Source organism: Sarcophilus harrisii, chromosome 2 (assembly GCF_902635505.1).
Source record: "Sarcophilus harrisii chromosome 2, mSarHar1.11, whole genome shotgun sequence".
Taxonomy (NCBI): Eukaryota; Metazoa; Chordata; class Mammalia; order Dasyuromorphia; family Dasyuridae; genus Sarcophilus; species Sarcophilus harrisii.
In genome coordinates this window covers 108,788,057-108,809,473 of record NC_045427.1, presented here as the reverse complement: position 1 = coordinate 108,809,473, position 21,417 = coordinate 108,788,057, and the positions used below count along the sequence as shown (strand labels likewise).

The window sequence follows — 21,417 nt, the reverse complement described above, 5'->3', positions numbered from 1 at the left end:
AACTTCATATTTAAATTACTTAATGGGTCAATTAAGTATGTAATTTAATATTTAAAAGTTTAATACTTAATACCTTTAAAATTTTAATACTTAAAATACTTAAATTTAATACTCAAATATTTACATTGAACACTTAAAACTTCATATTTAAATTACGTAATGCGTCAATTAAGCATGTAATTTAAAATTTAAAAGTTTAATACTTAATACCTTTAAAATTTTAATACTTAATACTTTTTAAATGTTAATACTTAAAATATTTAAATTTAATACCTAAAAACAACAAACCATACACGAGGGCCACATGTTAACTTAATTTCAAAATATTATTTATATTTTATTATATTTCATTTCTTACTAAATAGTTCCTGATTACATTTTTTATCAATAGTATTTTATTTTTCCAAATACATGTAAAAATAATTTTCAACATTCATTTTTGTAAGACTTCCTAATTACATTTTAATCTGGTAGAGGTCATTTGAAGGAGTATTTGATAGGTAGATCTAGAACACTGAGGAATGCTGCTTTGCTCAGGATCACATTTGTTCTTCTTCTTGTTAGTCATTTCAGTCAAGCCTGACTATTTGAAACCTTATTTAGGGTTTCTCATTTCCCTAAAATAGGAAGTGGTTTGCCATTTCCTTCTCTAGAGCATTTGACAGATGAGGAAACTGAGGGAAACATGGTGAAATGACTTGTCCAAGATCACCCAGCTAGTAGTACATATCTGGGGCTAGATTTGAACTCCAGGCCAGGTACTCTATTTACTGCCCTTTCTAGCTGCCCCATGAGGATCACATAATCTGTATGTATCAGAAGAATGATCTGAATCCAGATTTATCTGGCTCCATGGCTGGCTCTCTAAAAATTAATACAATCCAACTTAACCCAAGGTACATATAAGACTTATGGATAAACAGGCTTTGAGCTGTGGATCACAGTGATTTTTTTAATCTGAAAGTAGTCATCATCTACTTCATTTAAAATAGACCTTAATTGCCCTATAACTAGAGCCAGTTTAACAATATAGAACCCATTTCGGGCTGTGTACCTGAGATATGAACCTTCAGGCTCTTTAATCACTCCCTTAGAACCATCAGGAGCTTTTAGGTACTACATCTTCCAACAAAGGATGTATCTGTCAGTTGTATTTGTTCTTAGGCAGTCAGATGGCACGTAAATAGAATGCCAGACTAGAGTCATGAAAAAAGCGTTCAAAACCATCCTTGATGACCATGTGACTCAGTCACTTAATCTCATTCCCCTCAGCTTCACCATCTGCTTATTGGAGGTGATAATAGCAATTGCTTCACAGAGGCATTGTGAATAGCAAATAAAATACATAAAAATGCTTTGTAAACCTGAAAAGGTTATATGAATGTTAGTTATTAATGTTGTTAAATTCCCTGAACAGTTTTAATATCCGTGAGAATTCATCAAGCTTAATCTGTAGAACATGGGAGTAAATTGTGGAGTACATGGAATGAACTTGGGAGGCAAAGCAGAAATAAATTTCAAACTGCAAAGTTATTTGTATGGCTTAGTGAATTAAAGAAAATTCCTTTACCTTGGGATTACACAATATCAAAAATTGGCTGAACTTAAAAATACATGGCTTTAAGCAATGGAGTCAAAAGAACAAGTATATTTGTGTTTCTGGATAATCTTTTGCTGTCTTAAAAATGGGAAATGTGCTTAGTCAGACAATAATACTTCCTTCCACCCATCTGCCCAGTTCTCCAACCAATCTCTGGACTTTGTGATCCTCTAGTCACCGTCTGTATCAGTCACCAAACAAAACCCCTGAGTTACAACCTTTCAGTGAAATACAAGCTTTGAAAATCCTAGACTGTTAATACAGGGGAAATGTGGCAAGAAGAAAATTATACAAAATGACAGACATTTTTTCAGAGCAAGTAGGTGACCATTACCTTTTCCAAAGTAATATTTCCAAAGGTCATGTTTTGGATGACACTCTTGTAATCAGTTGCGTACTGTAAGAGAAAAGCAAACCTCAGTTCACATGGTTACAACTCTCACAAAAGAAATAACATGAGCATGTAGCTATAACAGCTCAACAATTTCCTTGTAGCCTTCCTGGTGATCATCCAAGCACAGTTGTTAGAAGGAATTTCTGACTCAAGGTCAGGTGGGCTGACTCAAGTCATGCTTTTGAAAATGAGACAAAAATGGCAAAAGGAATAAGATGCAGACTTAGACACGATCACTTAATCTCGTTCCCCAGTAGTCCCAGAAAGTTGTAGGGGAAAAGGGAGAACAAAAGATAGGGCAAAACTTCTATTTGTGGAACAAGTAGGTTCAAAAAGGAGCTTTTGCAAAATTTTATGCCGCTCTGCTGCACATTATATTCTTATTGAAATATATTAGTAGGATTTATCTATGATTAATTTTTAAAATTCTGTAGCATAACAAAGTTCACTTATTAATCAGCCATGGCTTAAGCCAGAGACAGGACCCTTGAGTGCATTTTCAACATTCATTTCAGATCTGATTCAAGTCCAGAGACTTTATATTATTTTTATATGCTGATTTAACATTTATCTTTGCTTTCCACACTAGATAGGTAGATTAGAATTAGCAAATTCCTTCTGACTCTTTATTGCCACATTATTTGAAATGCTATTGTTGTTCTATAATTTTCAGTTGTGTCCAATTCTTACTGACCTCATTTAGGATTTCACTGGCAAAAATACTGGAGTATTTCATATTTTTTCAGGCTGGTCCTCAGAGGTATTCTTAAATTCTGGTTCTTTAATTAGAAAATGATTCACATCTTTATAGGTCTATCTATATATGTAATCTAACACTGGCCATAATTTTCTATTCTATCTAAGGAAAAAGGTACACAAACCCTCCTGTGAAAAGCCATGAGAATACCTGGAAACAATTAGGGAAGCATTTACCTCTTAATGGCATATTTAGACTGAGTGCTTAGATCTTTAGAAACAAAACAGAACAAAACAAAAACTTGTCCTATTGCTATCAATCCAATCCTTCTTGAGGCTCATCTTAAAGTGAATACAACAAAATTCTGTCCAGTTTTCTTTAAGATTTCAAGTTCCTTTTTTTTTTTTTTTTTTTTTTTTTTTAGTTTTTAACAATTTATATTTCATTAAAAAAAAAAAAGTATTCTTACCGTGCGGAAAGCAGCTACAACAAGGTTAGATGGAAACAAGTTTCTGTTGGAAAAGAAAAAAAACATATTGAGTTAATAAATATTTTACAGAACTTAAAAAAAGTAGAATATGTCTATTAGCAGAGACTTTCCTAGAACAGCTAGATGGTGGAGTGGGTGGAGTGCAGCTGGAGTCAGGATGGCTCATCTTCCCAAGTTCAAATCCAGCTTCAGATGCTTACTAGAAATGTGATCCTAGCCAAGTCACTTAACTTTACTAGCTTCAGTTTCCTCATCTGTAAAATGAGCTGCAGAGGGAAATGGCAAAGCACTCCAATATCTTTGCCAAGGAAACCTCAAATGGAATCATGAAGAATAGGGCAAAACTGAAATGATTCAAGGAGAACAACAGACTTTCTTTAAAAGGTATCTTGAACAAGACTTTCTTAAAAAGGCATCTTCAACAAACAGTGAAATCAGTCTTTATGAAGTGCTCATCATTAGGTAAATATATTTGTATCAAGTAAAATATATTTATAATTCAGAACAAATACATATTTATATTCATAAATCTGTCATGTTACATAAGATTGTATTATATATTTATTTATATTACATAATAAAATTGTGTTATTAACATTATAATGCTATTATTATTATCTGGATGGAATGACTCTCAAAGGAAAAGAGCATCCTGACTGATGGTGGCAGGGGGAAGGAATTGTAAGTGGCAGAGAAGTATGACTGTTTTTTCAAAGCTCAGTGCTTAAGCATGAGGAAAGGTTATTAAACAGTGAAGAAGATGGCCCAGAGAACTGTGTCATCTGGAGAAAGCCAGATTTCTATGACTGCAAGGAACATAGGAATAAAGGGCTAAATACAGAAGGCAGTGGAACAAGGCTTCCAAAAGGCAAAAAGGGAAGGGGGGACAAGCAAGGTAAGATTAGGGCAGGGTTAGAAATTATGGATGAAGCAGATGGAGATTAGGTAGCACAGGGAGGAGCTTCTGTGAACTAAGCTTCATTTAGGGAGCGGGTGAACACAAGCTAACTGTGACCACATTCTGTGTTCTCTGTGAACAACCTTTTTTTTTAATTAAAAAAAAATTTTAAAGCCTTTTATTTTCAAAATATATGCAAAGATAGTTTTCCATATTCACCTTTGCGAAACCTTGGGTTCCAAAATTTTTTCCCCTCCTTCTCCCCCATTCCTTTCTGTGGATGGCAAATAATCCAATATATGTTAAACATGTACAGTTCTTAACATGGTGTGCAAGAAAAATCAGATCAAAAAAGGAAAAAATGAGAAAGAAAGCAAAATGCAAGCAAACAACGATAAAAAGGTGAAAATACTATGTTGTGATCCACATTCAGTCCCCACAGTCCTCTTTCTGGGGGTAGATGGCCTGAATCATCTCATTGTTGGAAAGAGTCACATCGGTCAGATTTGATCATCATATAATCTTGCTGTTGCCTGTACAATGATCTCCTGGTTCTGCTCATTTCCCTCAGCATCAGTTCATGTAAGTCTCTCCAGGCCTCTCTGAAATCATTCTTCTGATCATTTGTTATAGAAAAATAATATTCCATAACATTCATGTACCATAACTTATTCAGCCATTCTCCAGCTGATGGGCAGCCACTCAGTTCCCAGTTCCTTGCCAGCACAAAAAGGGCTGCCACAGACATTTTTGTACATGTGGCTCCTTCCCCCTTTTTTATGATCTCGTTGGGAGACAGGCCCAGTAGAGACACTGCTGGATCAGAGGGTGTGCACAGTTTGATAGCCCTTTGGGCATAGTTCCATACTGGTGAACAGCCATTTTACAAGGTTTGTACTTGGAGGTTGATTTGACTTTTTAAGGAGAGATCAGGAATATGAGACAGTCCTGTAGACAGGCTGGCTGCAGACAGACCTGAAGTTGGCAATGAGCCCCTCATTCGCTGTGAAGGGCTGAGGCTCGGTTGGTTCAAGCATCCAGAAAGGCAGCTTAAAGTCAGGGATCAGGGTGAGGGCCTTTCTACTACACATCAGTACATGTTGACTTAATTTTTGCTTCGGGGAAGTTCTGCACTTGGCTAAGGGACAAGGCGGCCTGGTGAGCAGGGGCTGGCCTTGCTGGCTGGTGACCCGCAGGGCATAGCAATGTTGGACTTTATGACTAAGTAGACCGGAGGGCGAGGGAGCCTATGGTCTCCACTCATGGCACTGACTGATCCTCGTCCACCTTCCTCTTTTTTGTTTATAAAAGTGGCAATTTTTCCAGTCATTGTACAGGTGAGGTCCTGGCCCAACTCTTAGTGGAATGCTCTGGGGGGGCTCCCACAGGGAAATTCCGTTCTACTTATCTCTTGGTGGAATGTCCTGCACTGGTAAGGAAGGGTAAGTACTTCAAGGTGAAATGTCCTGGGCCAGTGGGGGAGGGGGAGGAGGAGTTATCTCTTGGAATAATGTCCTATTCTGGTAGGATTCGGGCAGGCTCCTCATTCTGGAAAGTTCTGAATGGTGAAGGCTGAGGAGTGGCTATCACCTCATTGAATGTCCTGGGGGGGAGGTGAGGTGGCGAATTTGGCAGACTCGTTGAAGGGAAGATTAATAATAATTATTAATAATAAATAAATAAATAATAATTAATAAATCTCATGGAGATGATTAGGACCCGGCTAACACTTGTAATGTTCTGGGCCGGTGTGGGGTGGGAAGGGGAGGCAGAAACAACACTACATGCCTTGGTGAAGTGTCCTGGGCTGGTGCAAGAAACCATGTCATGGGAGAATGCTCCAGCCTCTTGTTACATCCCAGCTACCTCTTTGTGAAACGCTCCAGGTTGGTGGGACCAGCTGGAGAAAACTTTCCTTTTCCTTACAGAAGAGCCCAGAGCATTCTGAACAACTCGAGGGCTGATAATGGGTCCCCGAAAAGGATTTAAGATTAGAAGGCCATTCCTTCTACTTCTCTCCCTCTCTCCCCCACTGCCCAACAGGTCCCTTCTGTCCCCAGTGTGCTACATTGACAATCTGCATGATTCTCTCCAGCTCCTTCCTCTGCACTTACTTGAAGTAATATTTGATACAAGATGCTGGCGTAAATAAAAACCCCAGACAGTTTCCTACAGTCCCTAACTCACATTAGTCTGTGGTTTGCCTCATTGTCCACAATGGGCCTTAGATAGACAGACAGGGTCAAAGGCAGATGACACCGAAGATTGTGTCCTCTGTTCACTTGGGGACGGCCCCAGGACAGGTGCGTAGAAAGCAGCTGACAGCCAGCAGAGCCTGGCTCTTTCGCAGAGCAGTCGTTGAAAGCCGACCAAAGTTACTCAGGGTCAGATAAAGAAGGGGGAGTTAACAGGAACTCTGGGAATAGACAAGAACGGGGTTCAAAGGCGGGCGGGTCAGCCCTCCCAGGACAGTCACAATGCAAACAGGAATACACCAGGAGAACCGAAGTGCAAACAGATCCAGGGGAGGGCAGAGTCCAAAGCTGGTCAGGACAAAGAACAGAGCCTTGGCAGGGCAACTTTGTGTCAGGGCAGGAGAAACAGACAACAGGGAGAGAGTTATTCTGACAACCCATTCTGTACCATGCAGATACCTGCTGGGACGTCTGGGCTGCCCGTTCCGAAAGACATCCCAGGATCTGAAAAAACGCCATCTCAGCCACTTTACCCTAACCATCCTCTGGGCTGTGGGGAAAACATTTAAACCTGGAGAAGACCCTAAGGGATATGTGAGCCCCTAAAGGCCTCCTTCAAGTCCTTTTTGACTCCTTCAAGCTGCTAGTGTCCTCCCTCTTTCTCTGTCTCTCTCCCTTTCTCTCTCTGTTTCTCCCTGTCCCATCTCCCCCTCTCTGTTTCTCTGTCTGCCTACTTCTCTGTCTCTTTCCCTTTCTCTATGTCTGTGTCTCCTCCTTTCTATCTCTCTGCCGCTTTCCCTTTCTGTCTGTCTGTCTCCATCTCCCTCTCCTTCTCTCTCTCCCTCCCTCCCCTTTTCCCCCTCTCTCCATCTCTCCATCTCTCTGTCTCTGTCTCTGTCTGTCTCTCTTTCTGTCTGTGTGTGTGTGTGTCTCTCTCTCTGTCTCTGTGTCTCTGTGTGTGTCTCTCTGTCTCTTTCTCTCTCTGTATGTCTCTTTCTGTCTGTCTCTCTCTCTCTCTCTCTCTCTCTCTCTCTCTCTCTCTCTCACACACACACACACACACACACACACACACATCTCCTCTCTTAGAATATCAGCTTCTGGAGGGCATCCAGAGTTTAGTGCAGTGCTCAGCCTATTAATAAATACTTGCTGACTAGAATGGTAGAATGGTTTCTAATTAACTAGGACTAGGTCTGGAGTCTCTAAAGTTCTTTTTGGTTCTAGGTGTATCCAAGGAGAGTCCCCATAGAACAGAGTCTCAGTCTCATCTCTAGCTATGGAGCCTTTGTCTATTCTCCCTTAGAATGGGTGCAACTTGAGCTCTGATCCATCCATATTCTTTAAGCACAATTATACTTTTACAAAGTCTTTTAAAAAGTCTCAGTAGTTTTAAGCTTTAATAGCTATTATTGTTTGAATATGAGCAACATTATAATTTATTAGAGAAATATGAGGTCATCCCATATTCTTATAATTGACAACTTTTAGCTAGGTATTCTTAACCTCGGGCTTATTAAATTGTTTCCAAAGTTTTTTAATAACTGTATTTCAGTATATTTTTCTTTTTTATTCCTTTTGTAGTCCTATATACTGACTTTTGAGAGCCCTTTCTAGACTGAATGTTAAGTACATTAAACCATTCTAAGGAATCACAAATAGCTCGTAAATGGCAACCACTGACAACATAGAACAACAAACAGAAAAGGCAAAAAGGGAAAATATTTGTCCAGTTAAGTTTATTTCAAACAAATCAGGATTTGCCTTGCTTCCTAGAAAACTCACTTTTTCTCCTAAGAGTCATCTGTAAAATGTAGGATTTATACTGAATGACCCTTTAGGTGTCTGAGTAAGTCTGACATCTGTGAGTAGATAATTTGATCATAGGGAACTTCTCTTGCCCACATAAATCAACTGAAGATGGATGTATTTTTGTAACACAGATTTATTATAGAAAACCACTGCTATTTCTTTAGGATATACATACTCCAAAATAATAAGACTATTATATGCAACTTATAGAATCTTCCTTATTTTATAATTCTCCCTAAAGCTAGGTCATCCCTTCTACTCAATAATTTCTAGTCATTTCCAACCTCTAGGAGCATATACAACATGCTCTGGCATTCCTAGCCCTTCATAGCCCAACCGCCTCCTAATTTTCCAGTTTTCTTACACTTTACTCCCCAATACATACTTTTCAATCCAATGGCACTGACCTTCTCTTTGGCTGTCCCGCAAGCCTGGAATATTCTTCCTTTTTTGCTCACAACTATTGGCTTCCATTAAATCTCAACTAAAACTCTACCTCCTACAAGAAGGCCCCCCCAACCTAATTCCAGTGCCTTAACATTGTCAATTATCTCCCATTTTTTCTTTATATGTGTTTGCATACTGTTTCCCCCACCAGACTCTAAATTGCTTAAGGCCAGGAACTACCTTTGCCTTTTTTTAATCTCTAGCTCTTAGCCCTGAATTTGGCACATTTTGTTCAGTAATTTCAGTTGTGTACAATTGCCCTTGTGACTCCATTTGGGGTTTTCTTGGCAAAGATATTGCAACAGTTTGCCATTTCCTTCTCCAGCTCATTTTACAGAAAAAGAAATTAAGGTAAATGGGTGTGACTTGCCCAGATTCACACAGCTTATAAGCATCTGAAGCCAGAGATGAACTCAGGAAGGATTCCTGACTTCAGGTTTGATATTCTTTCTAACTACTACCCAGTGCATCTAGTCTTTCAATCTCCTCAGTTGGGTGTAGAAAGCCTGATTTATCGAATTCATACTTAGGATTTGAATGAAAGTCTGAAAGCTCCTCTATCTTACCATGAGGGGGCTTATTTTTCATGAGAAAATGTTTGAGTTTTACCAGGCAGCTGGGGTTAAGTGACTTGCCCAGGTCATAGAACTAGTAAGTGTTAAGTGTCTGTAATTGGTTTTGAGCTCAGGTCCTCCTGACTTCAGGTACTCTATCCACAACATCATCTACATGCTTCAAGGATGCTTATTCTCAAATCAAATCAATCGCTAATTGTTGAGATTTCCGGCAGGATCAGAGAAATTGGGGGTGTGGTGGAGAGAGCAGAAGGCTTTTCATTAAAAAACCAAAGCTTATTCAACTCTCTATTTTCTTTCCTATATAAGGCTGACTCTAGGAGGAAAGAGTTAAAATGAAAGTTTATGGGTCCCTTTCCTTGCTCATCCTACTCCCTTTCCTATTGAAGACCTAGGTAGCTCAGTGGATGGAGAACTGGACTTGATGAAGACAAGTTCAAATACTATCTTAGACACTTAATGGGCTGTGTGATCTGGGGTAAATCAATTACTCTGTTGGTCTCAGTGTCCTCATCTGCAAAATGGGGACAATATCACCTTGCTCATAGGGTTGTTTGGAATCAAATGAGATAACATATGTAAAGCAAATTTGCCAAATCTTAAAATGTTATACAAATGCTAGTTGCTATTATTATCATCTTCATCTCTCACCTGCTTCCCTTCTGAAAGAGAAAGTTGTAGATCTTTGATGGGGGGTTATGCACATGGTAAAAAACAACATGCTGTCTTGCCTTATTCAAGGCAAAGCAATTATTAAGCACCTACTATGTGCCAGAGACTTTGGTAATGTATCAGTCTGAAGCCAAATATGATCCCAGTAGGAGGCAGAACCCAGCAGATGACAAACTCTTGGGATCTGTCACCTAACTAGGAGATCCTAGAACACGCAGACCTTACAGTCCTATACTGGTGAAAGATCCTCTTCAGTTATGGATTTAAGAGTCTTCATAAATTGTGCATGGTTAACATATATTGGATTACTTGTGTCTAGGAGAGGGAGTGGAAGGAAGGGAGAGAGAAAAATTTGGAACATAAGGTTTTGCAAGGGTAAGTGTTAAAAACTGTCTTTGCATATATTTTGAAAATAAAAAGCTATTATTTAAAAAATTATATTGATTTTTTAAAAAAAAGTCTTCACAAAGGATCCAGAATAGCTCATTGTTGACCTCTCCTAGCTGACCCTTGAAATAATTGGTTTGTCTGTGTAGAAGTGATATCAAATGCAGTCATTTATATGAATTGCTGATCATCTATGCCTGATTACTAAGAAAAATCACACCAACTAATGGATGTGATTTTGTTTGATAAAGCGTTCTGCTTTAGAATCAGGAATAGTCATGTTCAAGTTCTGCCTGACAGTGAGACTTTCTAGCTATGTGACCAAAGCAGTTAACCTTTTATTGCTCTTAGGCAATTTTTTCAGCTTAAATTAGAAACAAATTGGGGATCTGCATAAACAGAAGGAAATACAGGTATTGATAAAGTCACAGGTCCAGAAAAAAACATAGTAACAGACTGCCTAAAATAAATGTTTAAAGAGACCTTATCTAATATCACCTTATCTAGATGAAAGCTGCTTCTTTTTTTTTTAAGTTGGAAGTAATCTTTATTTTATTTTTTAATAGTATTTTAATAAAATATATAATAGTATATATTAAATATACTATTTAATAGTATATAGTACTATACTATAGTATAGTATTACTATTGTAATAGTATTTAATAGTATTAATAGTACATTAAAATAGTATTTTAAATAATATTTAATAGTATTAATAATATTTTGGAATACTATTCCAAATACTGGAATACTATTATTTTGGAATAGTATTCCAAATACAGGCAAAGATAGTTTTCAACACCTTTACAAAATCTTGTGTTCCAAATATTTCTCCCTTCCTCCCTCCTTCTCCTTCCTCTAGACAGCAAGCAATCTGATATAGGTTAAACATGTGTAATTCTTCTAAACATTCCTACATTCATCATGCTGTGCAAAAAAAAATCAGATCAAAAGGAAAAAAAACACATGAGAAAAAAACCCCAAGCAAACACCAACAACAAAAAGAGTGAAAATACTATGCTTTGATTCAGTCTAGTTCTTTTTCTAGATATGGATGGCACTTTTTATCACAGGTCTATTGGAATTGTCTTGAATCATCTCACTGTTGAAAAGAGCAAATCCATCATAGTTGGAAATCAAAGGTTTTTGAATTGTAGGTTGTGACCCCATATGGGTGTGCATAACTGAATGTGGGGGTTGCATATGATTTATTATCAGTAAATGTTTGATTTATATACCTATTTTATATACCTATGAACTTGGGATCACATAAAAATTTCTCAAGTGAAAAAGGATTACTAGTGAAAAAAGTTAAAGAAGCCCTGATCTAGATCATCTAGTATATCACTTTGGGTAACTCCAACATCTCTGAGACTCAATTTCCTGATTTATAAAGTAGGGATGGGGGAGGGAACAACATAAGACAATCTATTAGATCTAAAGATCCTTTTAGGCATGGAAAAATAGGCCTCTTTGCTGCGGTCTCCTCACCAAAAAAGAAAAAAATATCCACTTCTACTGGTTCAAGATGATGAAACCTGAGCTACCTGGAATTAGCTGAAATTCAGTAAAGTTCCAAGGAGCCCCTAGAAACTCACAGTGGAGATTTAATGGGAAGAGGGGGGAAAAGCAAAAATGCCGTCTGTGATGTTTAATTTTTTAAAATGGTTTAGGCCATACTTCATTCAAACTGCCCACAGAGCAGTTTCAAGGCTTCCAAAACTTTCAGCTTTTATGTCTGGGGAATGTTTGGTGTTTTAAGCCAAGTCTCATTGTCTGGGGCTTACTGTAATGCGACTAACCATTTCCTTGTTATATAGGACAGGAATGTGCAATTATTTAACTTTTCCTAAGGTATATTTTTATGTTCCAGGGCTGTTTACTGTTGCCCCCTACCAAAAAGAAATGTTTTTGAATGTTCAAAAGATCTAGGTGACCTGGGACACTGTATGAAATATATGTAAATATTTATTATTCTCAGTGTCTACTGTTTAAAAAAAAAACAACAAAAAAATGTCAGTTCTCTGCATATCTCAGAGTAGAAGAAGGGTTATGTCTTTGGGGAAGGCTCCTGGTTAAGGGGGAGGCAACATAAATATTTGTATAATTCTTTTTCTCTACTTCCTTGATGACCATTGTGATGTGATGCCTTCTACTCCTGGATATCCCTTTCCTCTGCAGCAAAGGGTCTGCAGGAATACTATGCTGTGATTTTAGAGTTCAGTAAAGGTGCCAGAAGGAAGGCAGCCCTCCTAAGGCAACAAGCAACCAACTGGAAGGTACTCAAATAGAATGCCAGGATGAAAAGCTACAGGTGATTATCCTCCTCACTTAGCCATCCTGGTCTCCTTACCATTCTACAAACCCAACACTCCCATCTCTCATCAACTTGCCCCCATGCTAAATATCCCCCAGGCCTAGAACATCTCTTTTACCTCTGCCTCTTAGAATCCATAATTTATTTAAAAGTCAATTTAGGTGTCATTTTTATATGAAACTTATTCTGAAGTCACTATTACCTTGCCTCCTCAGACTCCCTAGGTACATGAATGTGTCTTTCTCATTGAGCTGCTCCGTTGTGTAACCCCAGCTCTTAGCAGAGTGCCTAGCACATAGTAGGCTCTTAATTCATGCTCGCTGATTGAAACATAGATGAACCATAAAATTTCCTTATGGTAACCCATTGAGAGAGATGGTACATTTATTATTCCCAATTTATAGATGAAGCAACTGAAGCCTAGGGAGATTAAGGGACTTGTTCAAAAATCAATCAGCAAGTTATAAAGTTACACAAAAACCTAAAGGTCTTCTGACTTTAAAATCCAGTTATCTTTATTTTTTTTGTCCAGCTATTTATTTGTAGTTCAATGATTGCTCTTTAAATCATAATCATGTTATTTCTTTCCTGGGAAAAGACTGACTCTCTTTTCCCTGAAATCTTCAGGATCTTTTCCCTAGTGGAAGACTGATGCTGTAGAACAATCAATAAGAACAATAAGAATTAGCTATAGTCTTAAATTCCTTTATGGACAATAAATCCTATATAAAATCTTAATCTTAATCGACCATTATAAGATTTAATAATTATATCTGATTCTACCTCCAGGATTAAAAGACAAAAATATAGGAAGGTCAATATTTAGAAGAGAAAAACTTCATTTTTCCAAGTGTCACCTTTGTGATCATGTATTATTACATTTTGCTTAAGAAGTCACAGTTATATTCTTTAAGCTCTCATTCCCCTCCTAAAACAAATCAAGTTCCTACAAACTGCTTCTGAGTAAACTGAGGGCTTGGGAAGTCAATGGTACTTCCTGTTATGATTCAGCAGTGCTGCCTTTGGTATTTATAAACTTCTGAAAAATGAAGAGGAAAAAGTTGGGAAATAAGTGTCATAATAGACTAGAAGCCAATACTGACACATTACAAGACTGCACTGTTTACTCAGAGGGAAGAGAACTCTCCTTCCATCCCAACTGGACACTCTACGTGGTTATAAAGAATGCTTCCTTTTCCTTCCAAGTTGATGCAATGGTCACAGCTCAGACAGTCAAAGTTCAGAAGCAGGACTGATCCCACATCAACCAAAGTCACCCAGCATATCATCTCACCACTAAAAGGGGATTTAAAGATCTTGGACCAATCGTTCCATTTTCCAAGTGAGTAAAAATGAAGCCCAGAAAGACACAGTTATTTGAGTAGGTTAAACACTTTGGTGCCTGTAAACTTTTAAGATTGGGGAAAAGCCTAGATGTCATGGGAAGAGATTGTGAAGATTTCCTCACTTTCTTATTTTTCAACAATTTGCTAAAACTTCATTTTTGTTTTCCAAGCAAACTATTCCTTCTTCACCCCCATGGTTAATGACCGATTCATGGGCTGCATCAGTTCCAGTTGTTGCTTTGCCCGTCTGTCTCTCTCCTCCCCCCCCCCCATCCCATTCCCTGGGACCTGGTCTTTTTCAATCTCATTTACCCTCACTTTTAATTCTATTTAAACAATAAAAACAAAATATCCCTATAATGGTGATCCATTTATAATTTCTGAAGATTCAAGGGTTCTATGTAGATGAATTTTCTTGCATATGTAACAAAACAATTTTTAAAACTTTAAAACTTTTTTTATGTGAAAATTTCTTTAAAAAACAGATGATATCTTTCTCTATCTTGAACTGGGCATTCAGAATGTGATTTCTCCTTTTCTTGAATGACTCAGGGTCACCACTATGGAAAACTGATTCTTGGCTTAAAGTTGTACATAATTACAACAATGCCCCTTTGGCAGCTATCTGCCTAATATACCAAATGATTCTAAAAATATGCCAAACAGTTCAAGACCTTTGAGTTCTTGTGTTTGATTGTGTTTCTCTTCCTTAATTCCTCCCTTGCTGTTAGCTATAATTTCTTGTTACTTTCACTACAGCACCTTTTCCAAATCCAACCCACAGGGCTCTGCCCTGGACACATAACTTGTTAGAATTATGTGGAAAATAAAGGTAAAATAGGTCTGAATGAGACTGGGATATTTTCCTGCAAGGAAAAAATACATGGGCTTTTATATATGAGATTTAATGTTACTTACTACAGCTGCTACATGAAATTGGGATGTGATACTTGCAGTACCTTGTTCAAAAGGAAGGCAGTCCATAAACTAGAGAGTGTTATGTAGGTATGAGCAATTATTGTCATTATTGCCATTTCCAGGTCAGTTCTAAGATATGAAGTTGACATGTAAGAGAGATTTTGTGGTATGTACTGTACCAAAAAGAATAGTTTTTCTACCCAGCCTCCTATCTCATCTGACTACAGTTTGGCAAGGAAACCTTAGATTCCTAACTTGTCAAATGACATGTCTAAAATCACATAAAAACCAGTCATGCATTACAACATTTCTGTTAATGAATATTTACTTGTAGAATACTGAATTTCAGGAAAACGTTTCCATGTGGCTCAGAACTCAATGCTTATTCTTTTCTTTTTCCTTGACACTTACTTTGCATTGGTCTAAAAGCTGTATTTGAATAGTGATTGTAACTAAAGAGAGGAGGTAGTGTTTTGGATAAAGAGCTGGTCTCAAAGCCGGGAACACCTGAGTTTGAGTCTAACCTTTAACACCTAGTGACTCTGGGGTTCTGAGCAAGTCATTTACTTTCCTTTACAGCGTTCCAAAAAGTCTCTAGGGTTATAAATCAAAAAGCAGTGGCTGACTTACGCTGGAAGGAAGAGTTTTCTCTTCCAGGAGTCCCTCATATCAATCAAATCACACATTTAGCCCCTATAATGATTGAATATAAAATCTGCACAACTATACCCTTAGACAACATAGAGATAGATACACTAATTTGCTCCATCAATATAAAACACACACACATACACACACACACACACACACACACACACACATACACACCCCCTAGATTGGAGAAACAGATAGACAATGAAAAAGCTCCAAATCAAGCACATGATTTCCCCCCTCCCATACTCTTCCAACCAAAGTTGCTTACTTGCCATTTCCTTTATAGATCACACTAGAGATTATTCCCTCAATAAGTATTCTTTTTATATTATTCTACCACCTATCTTCAAGCCTTTGTAGAAGCTGTCTCAACTGCCTATGATATTCTCCCTTCCTTTCTTCTATGTTTTGTAATCACTACCTCCATGAAGGTTCTGAGTCCCTCAGTAGTTAGGACTTTCCTCTACCCACTAAACTACATTGAATTTACTTTGTATATATTTTGTATCACCTCTTCATGTGTTGTTTCTCTGTTCCCTACCTACCATAGAACTCCTGCTCCTTGAGGACAAGAGCTGTTTAATTTGCATAAACTTGTGTCTAGGACCAGATAAGCACTGATGAAATGGTTGACAATTTACTCAAATGAGTTACTCTTATGTATACACACACAGACATTCGTGCCCAAGAAGTTGTTGTAATAAAACCAAAAGAAGCGAAGTATGTGATTCTTTTTTATCTTTTTTTTTTTTTTTTCTGCAGGGGAAATGGATCTGCACTGATTTCCTCCTTACAACCTTGGAATTGAAGGTTTACATTTCTGAAGAACTATGGCCAAGATTGGGGACACAGCTAACTGTTCCACAAAGGCTCTACCCTTATGACTTTCATCTCTATGACTAAATGACCAACCAACACAGCATATTTTAGTAGAGAGACCACTAGACTAAAAGTGAAAAACCTGGTTTTTAGTCTTGGATGTTAACAAAGAGCTATGTGACCACAGCTAAATCCCTTAATCTCTCTGGCTCCATTTGTTTAGCAATAAAACAGGAAGCCATCACCTGCACTACCTGCATTGCAAGTAGGCTGTTAGATTAAAGGAGGTAATATATGTGAAAGTGGTTTTGAAAAAGGAGAAAGGCATTAATTAACTCAATTAACTGGAGAAAAGAAAATTGATGCTGCAAACTCCATGGGTTACTTTCCTGTTTGATTCTTAGATATTTAAACTAAATTCTAAATATTGTTCAATCGTTTCAGTTTATGTCCCAGTCTTCAAAAGACTCCATTTGGGATTTTCTTGGCAGAGATACTGGAGTGGTTTGCCATTTTCTACTCCAACTCATTTTGTACATAAGGAACTGAGACAAACAGGGTAAAATGACTTGGCTATGGTGAGGACTTAGGACTTAATACAGCTAGTAAGTGTCTAAGACCCAATTTGATTATTTCTATGGTTTGTTTTTTCACCCATTCATTATTTAGCATTAGATTATTTAGTTTCCAATTAATTTTTGATCTCTTTTTCTATGACCCTTTATTACATGTAATTTTTATTGCATCATGATCTGAAAAGGATGTATTTACTCTCTCTGAATTTCTGCATTTGATTTTGAGGTTTTTTATGCCCTTATACATGGTCAATTTTTGTGTAAGTTCCATGTACCACCAAGAAAAAATGTTTTCCTTTTTGTCCCCAATTTTTTCCAAAGGTCTATCATACCTAACTTTTCTAAAATTCTATTTACCTCCTTAAGTTCTTTCTTGTTTATTTTGTGGTTCAATTTATCTAGTTGTGATAAAGAAAGGTTGAGATCCCCCACTGGTATATCTTGCTATCTATTTCTTCTTGCAACTCTCTTAACTTCTCCTTTAGAAATCTAGATGCTATACCACTTGGTATATGTATATTTACATTTCTGTTATATAAATATATTTAATATTATATTATTATATATAATAAATACAAATAAAATTTATAAATAAATAAATATAAATTTAAAAAATAAATATAAACATATAAAATATATTATATTTATATTCAAGACTAAAATGTACCTTCTATGCAAGAATTCATAGAACCACTGATAACTGGATTTGAACAAACCAATTATTTTTAAAGCTGCACCTGTATATAAATTGGCTAAAATAAACTGGAGTTTACAAAGTTTATATTTATTTTTAAAGACATTAACCACAATCGGGTGAGATAAAGGCATAAAAATAAACCCTACCCACCCACAGCTGGTGTTGCTACAACACAGGGGACTCTTGGCATAATTCTTTTGGCAAAGGGGCTATCTCCATTCTGACAGTGAGGCACCCCTAACTTTGTAGCAAGTTCAACCTGGGACGTCACTGAAGCTAGACCTTCACTTTGATTACTTGGCCACAGTGAAAAGAGGAAGGAAATCTACTACTATTCTCATTCCCCAAGATCAATGACAGCCAACAATTACGAACTTACTACAAAGACTCCTTGTTATGTATCCAAGCATGATATGAATGGGAATTTTTCTATTTTACATTCATATTCATTTTTTCACAAATGTGAATTTTTATTTCATGTCACCTATAAATCCTTGTTTCATTCTATATCTAAGAGTTTCAGAGGTTTCTCAATGGCTAAAATCTGATTGATATCTCTCTAGAATGATGGATAGAAGGGACAGGACATCTCTTCCATATATACATTTTTTAGGTCTCTATGGGATGGGGAGCTTATTCACCATATCCATGATCCTAGTTTAGAATCCTAAAGCCTTTCTCATGAATTATTTCAACAGCCTCTGAATTGGTCTTCTTACCTCCAGTTTGTCCCTCTCTAACTCCCTCACAGAACACCCAACTCCCTGAAAAATCTTCAATGGCTTCTAGTACCTCTAGAATAGTATCCTTAGCCTGTCAATTGAACCATCCATAACTGACTGCTGCTACTTTTACTTCTTATTACTTCCCCTGGTGTTCTTTCTCTATTCCAATCAAACTGAACCATAAATTGGGCCTGGGACACACAATCTGACTTTGTCTTTACACAAGTGAATCATTTTCTAGAATCCCTATCTTCTTTTTAAAGGACAGCTCAAGTGCTAACTTCTACATAAGCATTTGCCCCTCCTAGCCCATCTGGTTCAGTACCACTCCTGTCCCCTCCAATAACCTATTAATATTCTCTCCCCACTGAAAGTAATTACTTTAGCATCTAGTGAGTGCTCAATAAATACTTTTTATTGACTCTGTCAGCTTCCTACATTAACTAATTATCTTTACTTAACTAGGTGCTAAAATCAATTATCTCTATGTTTCTAAAGGACTTCACAAGGCAGAAGTACCTTCGAAGTTTCAGTACCAGGGGACACTGATGTCCTCTCATCTTAGTGATTACACATTCCTTCTCTTCAGCATCCCAAGAATGGGGTGGCAACTCCATGCTCATTTCATTTTCTGGATGAAGCAATGGAAGCAGCAGATCACCAAATCATTCAACCTCAGGGTACAAACACGGTCCTTCACTGCTTCCAGCCTTAAGGGTTGGGAGAAAGCTTCTATGACTCACATCACAAAGATTGCAAAGAGAAGTAAGGAACCTGACTCTTTTACAAGGTAGTTGGGCAAATTGCATGGAAAGTACCCCCTCAAGCTGTTTCAGTACCAAGGAAGGCAAAAGAGCACTACAACTAAAAAAAAGCTCCCAAATCCGCGGTCCTCTGACATCTTAGCTTAGGAAAGCACGCACTTCCTTCATCTTAGCTAAATTTTAGCAACCCTCGCCTCCTGTTTCATCAGTATAACTGGGAAGCTTTGTCTGCCTCTTCAGAGAAGGGACAGAGTACTTGTGACTGGATTTGGAAAGATTTATGGAAGGACATCACAATTTCACTTTTCGGTTAATGATAAAGGCCCCTCGAGGGATATATTTACAAAGGATAGTACAATACGTACGGAATGGTGATAGAATGATGACAATTTGCATCTTTGAAAAATCACTGCAGCCAATTGCAGAATTAGAATGGGAGTGGGGGTGGTAGAGACAAGGTGGGAGAGATGTCAGACTTTTCACAGTTAATGTCAACTGTGCGGCCTGGAGGCTCTGGGTCCTCCAACACAGAAGCGGGTTGGGGAGAGGGCGAATCGGGTGTGCGTGATGGGAGGGAAGCCAAAAGAAGTTAGATTGATTACCTGATCAGGTCAAGAAAAGAATCTATGGTGTCTTTGGTGACTGGGGGTGTTTCTGAGCTTTCCAGCCCCAGGTCGCTGTGCATGAGGTCCCCAGCGCCGGCTCCCGGCTGGATGATGAAAGCCAGGGCGACCGCCAGCGCCGAAGCGCCCAACGTGGTCAGCAGGAAATAGGCCACTGCGATGCCCCCCAGGCGGCCCAGGGAGCTGGCGTCCAGGCTGGCCGCGCCCGACACCAGGCTGCAGACCACGAGCGGCAGGATGATCATGCGCAGCATGCGGAGCAGCATTTCCCCGGGGAAGGCCAGGTAGCTGGCCTGAACGGGACTCAGAGCCAGTCCCCGCAACGCCGCGCCCAGCCCGGCGCCCGCCAGCACCCCGGACACGGTCAGCAGCACCAGCGCGTTGCGCCGCAGGAAGCCCCCGCAGCGCCGCGCTCGCCCCGGCGCGCCGGCTTCCCCGGCCCCCGGCTCCGCGGCCGGCTCTTTGCCCTCGATGTAGCCGTTGGTCTCGTTGCTCTTCTCCATGTTCGCCAGCTGGTTCTCCCGGGGATGGTCCGAGAGCGCGTCCGCAGGACTGCAGATCCCTGGGGATGCTTCCCCACAGGACCGGGTCGGAAGGTGGGCGAAGCGAAGCGCACGCAGTCTCGCCTGCTCCTCGCCAGCTGGCGCGCCGGGGCAGGAACGTGCGGGGCACGAACGTGCAGGAGAGGCTGGGCCGGCGAGGAGGCCCCGGGCACGGGCTGGAGCTCGGAGCAGGAGCGGCGTGCACCGCACCGGGGCTTCCCAAAGCCGCTGCGAGGGCCGAGGATGATGCAACGAGGAGGGAAGCCAGCCCCCTTCACACCCCTCTAGCCCGGACGCCCCGCCCCGCCGGCGCGGCCGCGACCATTCAGCGCCCTAGAAGCGTCCCATCCCTCCCTCCATCCCTCCTTTCTCGGCTCCCCAGTCAGACATCCTCCAGCCGCTCTTCTCCGAGCTGGGGCGGGGTCTGGCGGTGGGCGCTGTCTGAGCCCGCGTGGGGGCGGGCCCCTCTGGCCAATCGCCCGGGAGCAGCCTCTTTTCTCCTCCCGGGCCGCTGGGATGGAATTGAGCTCGGTTCTTTCGGAGAGGGGGAGGAGGTTCTGCACCTGTTCGATCCCTTCCCTTTGGGGTCGGGGTTTGGAACGGACGCCGCGCCCCGCTCCGGGATTACCCGGAGGCTACCCCATCTGCAAAAAGCCGGGCTAAGGAATAAACGGCGCGTGACGCTGAGCCCTGCAGTTAAAGGGAGATTAGGAGGGCGAGGTGCCGCAGGGATCTTCCACTCAGTCCCTGAGTGGGGCCTCCTTAACCCGGCCCCGCCGGTGCTCCGTGGCTTCAGGGCAAGCCTGGGCTTCTCCGGAATGGGGCCCCGGTGGAGGACAACGGCGCCCGCATCTGCTAAGAGCGAGATAAACGAGCAAATGTGTCCTAGGAAAAGATGCGCTGTCAGTCTCGGCTCCTGCGCTTCAGCCGGAAGCCTTGGGGGGCTAGATTTAACACTCCTGAGCTAAGGATAATTACAGAGCAAAGACTGAGTAGGGAAAAAACCAACAAAAACTACAGACTGCTGTTCAAAATCGGTTCCCGGCGGTGAGAGCAAGCCGGCGAGGTTTAAGCAGGGTATTAAGACTGAAGCTCCACTGAGCAGATGGGTCATTAAACATCTCCCAGACTAACGGGCTTTGTCTGGCTGAATGGAAGCGGAAAAGGCCAACCCCCTTTAAATAGTTATTACTGCCGCAAAACTTCAGGCAGTTCATACGTTTCCTCTTTTCTCTGGTTCGATTTCTTTATTTACATATGGATTTTGAA

General features: G+C 39.9%; 1 protein-coding gene across 1 annotated transcript in view; it reads right to left on the bottom strand.

The window, feature by feature from the left end:
* Positions 1 to 20,634, bottom strand: part of SLC1A4 (solute carrier family 1 member 4) — a 39,774-nt gene extending 19,140 nt beyond the window's left edge. The window contains exons 1-3 of the mRNA XM_031950578.1: positions 19,586 to 20,634; positions 3,161 to 3,203; positions 1,935 to 1,997 (exon numbers count right to left, since the gene is read on the bottom strand). Of these exons, the coding sequence (XP_031806438.1) occupies positions 1,935 to 1,997; positions 3,161 to 3,203; positions 19,586 to 20,109 (630 nt within the window). The 5' untranslated portion in view covers positions 20,110 to 20,634. The remainder of the gene's footprint in view (positions 1 to 1,934; positions 1,998 to 3,160; positions 3,204 to 19,585) is intronic.
* Positions 20,635 to 21,417: the final 783 nt, after the last annotated feature.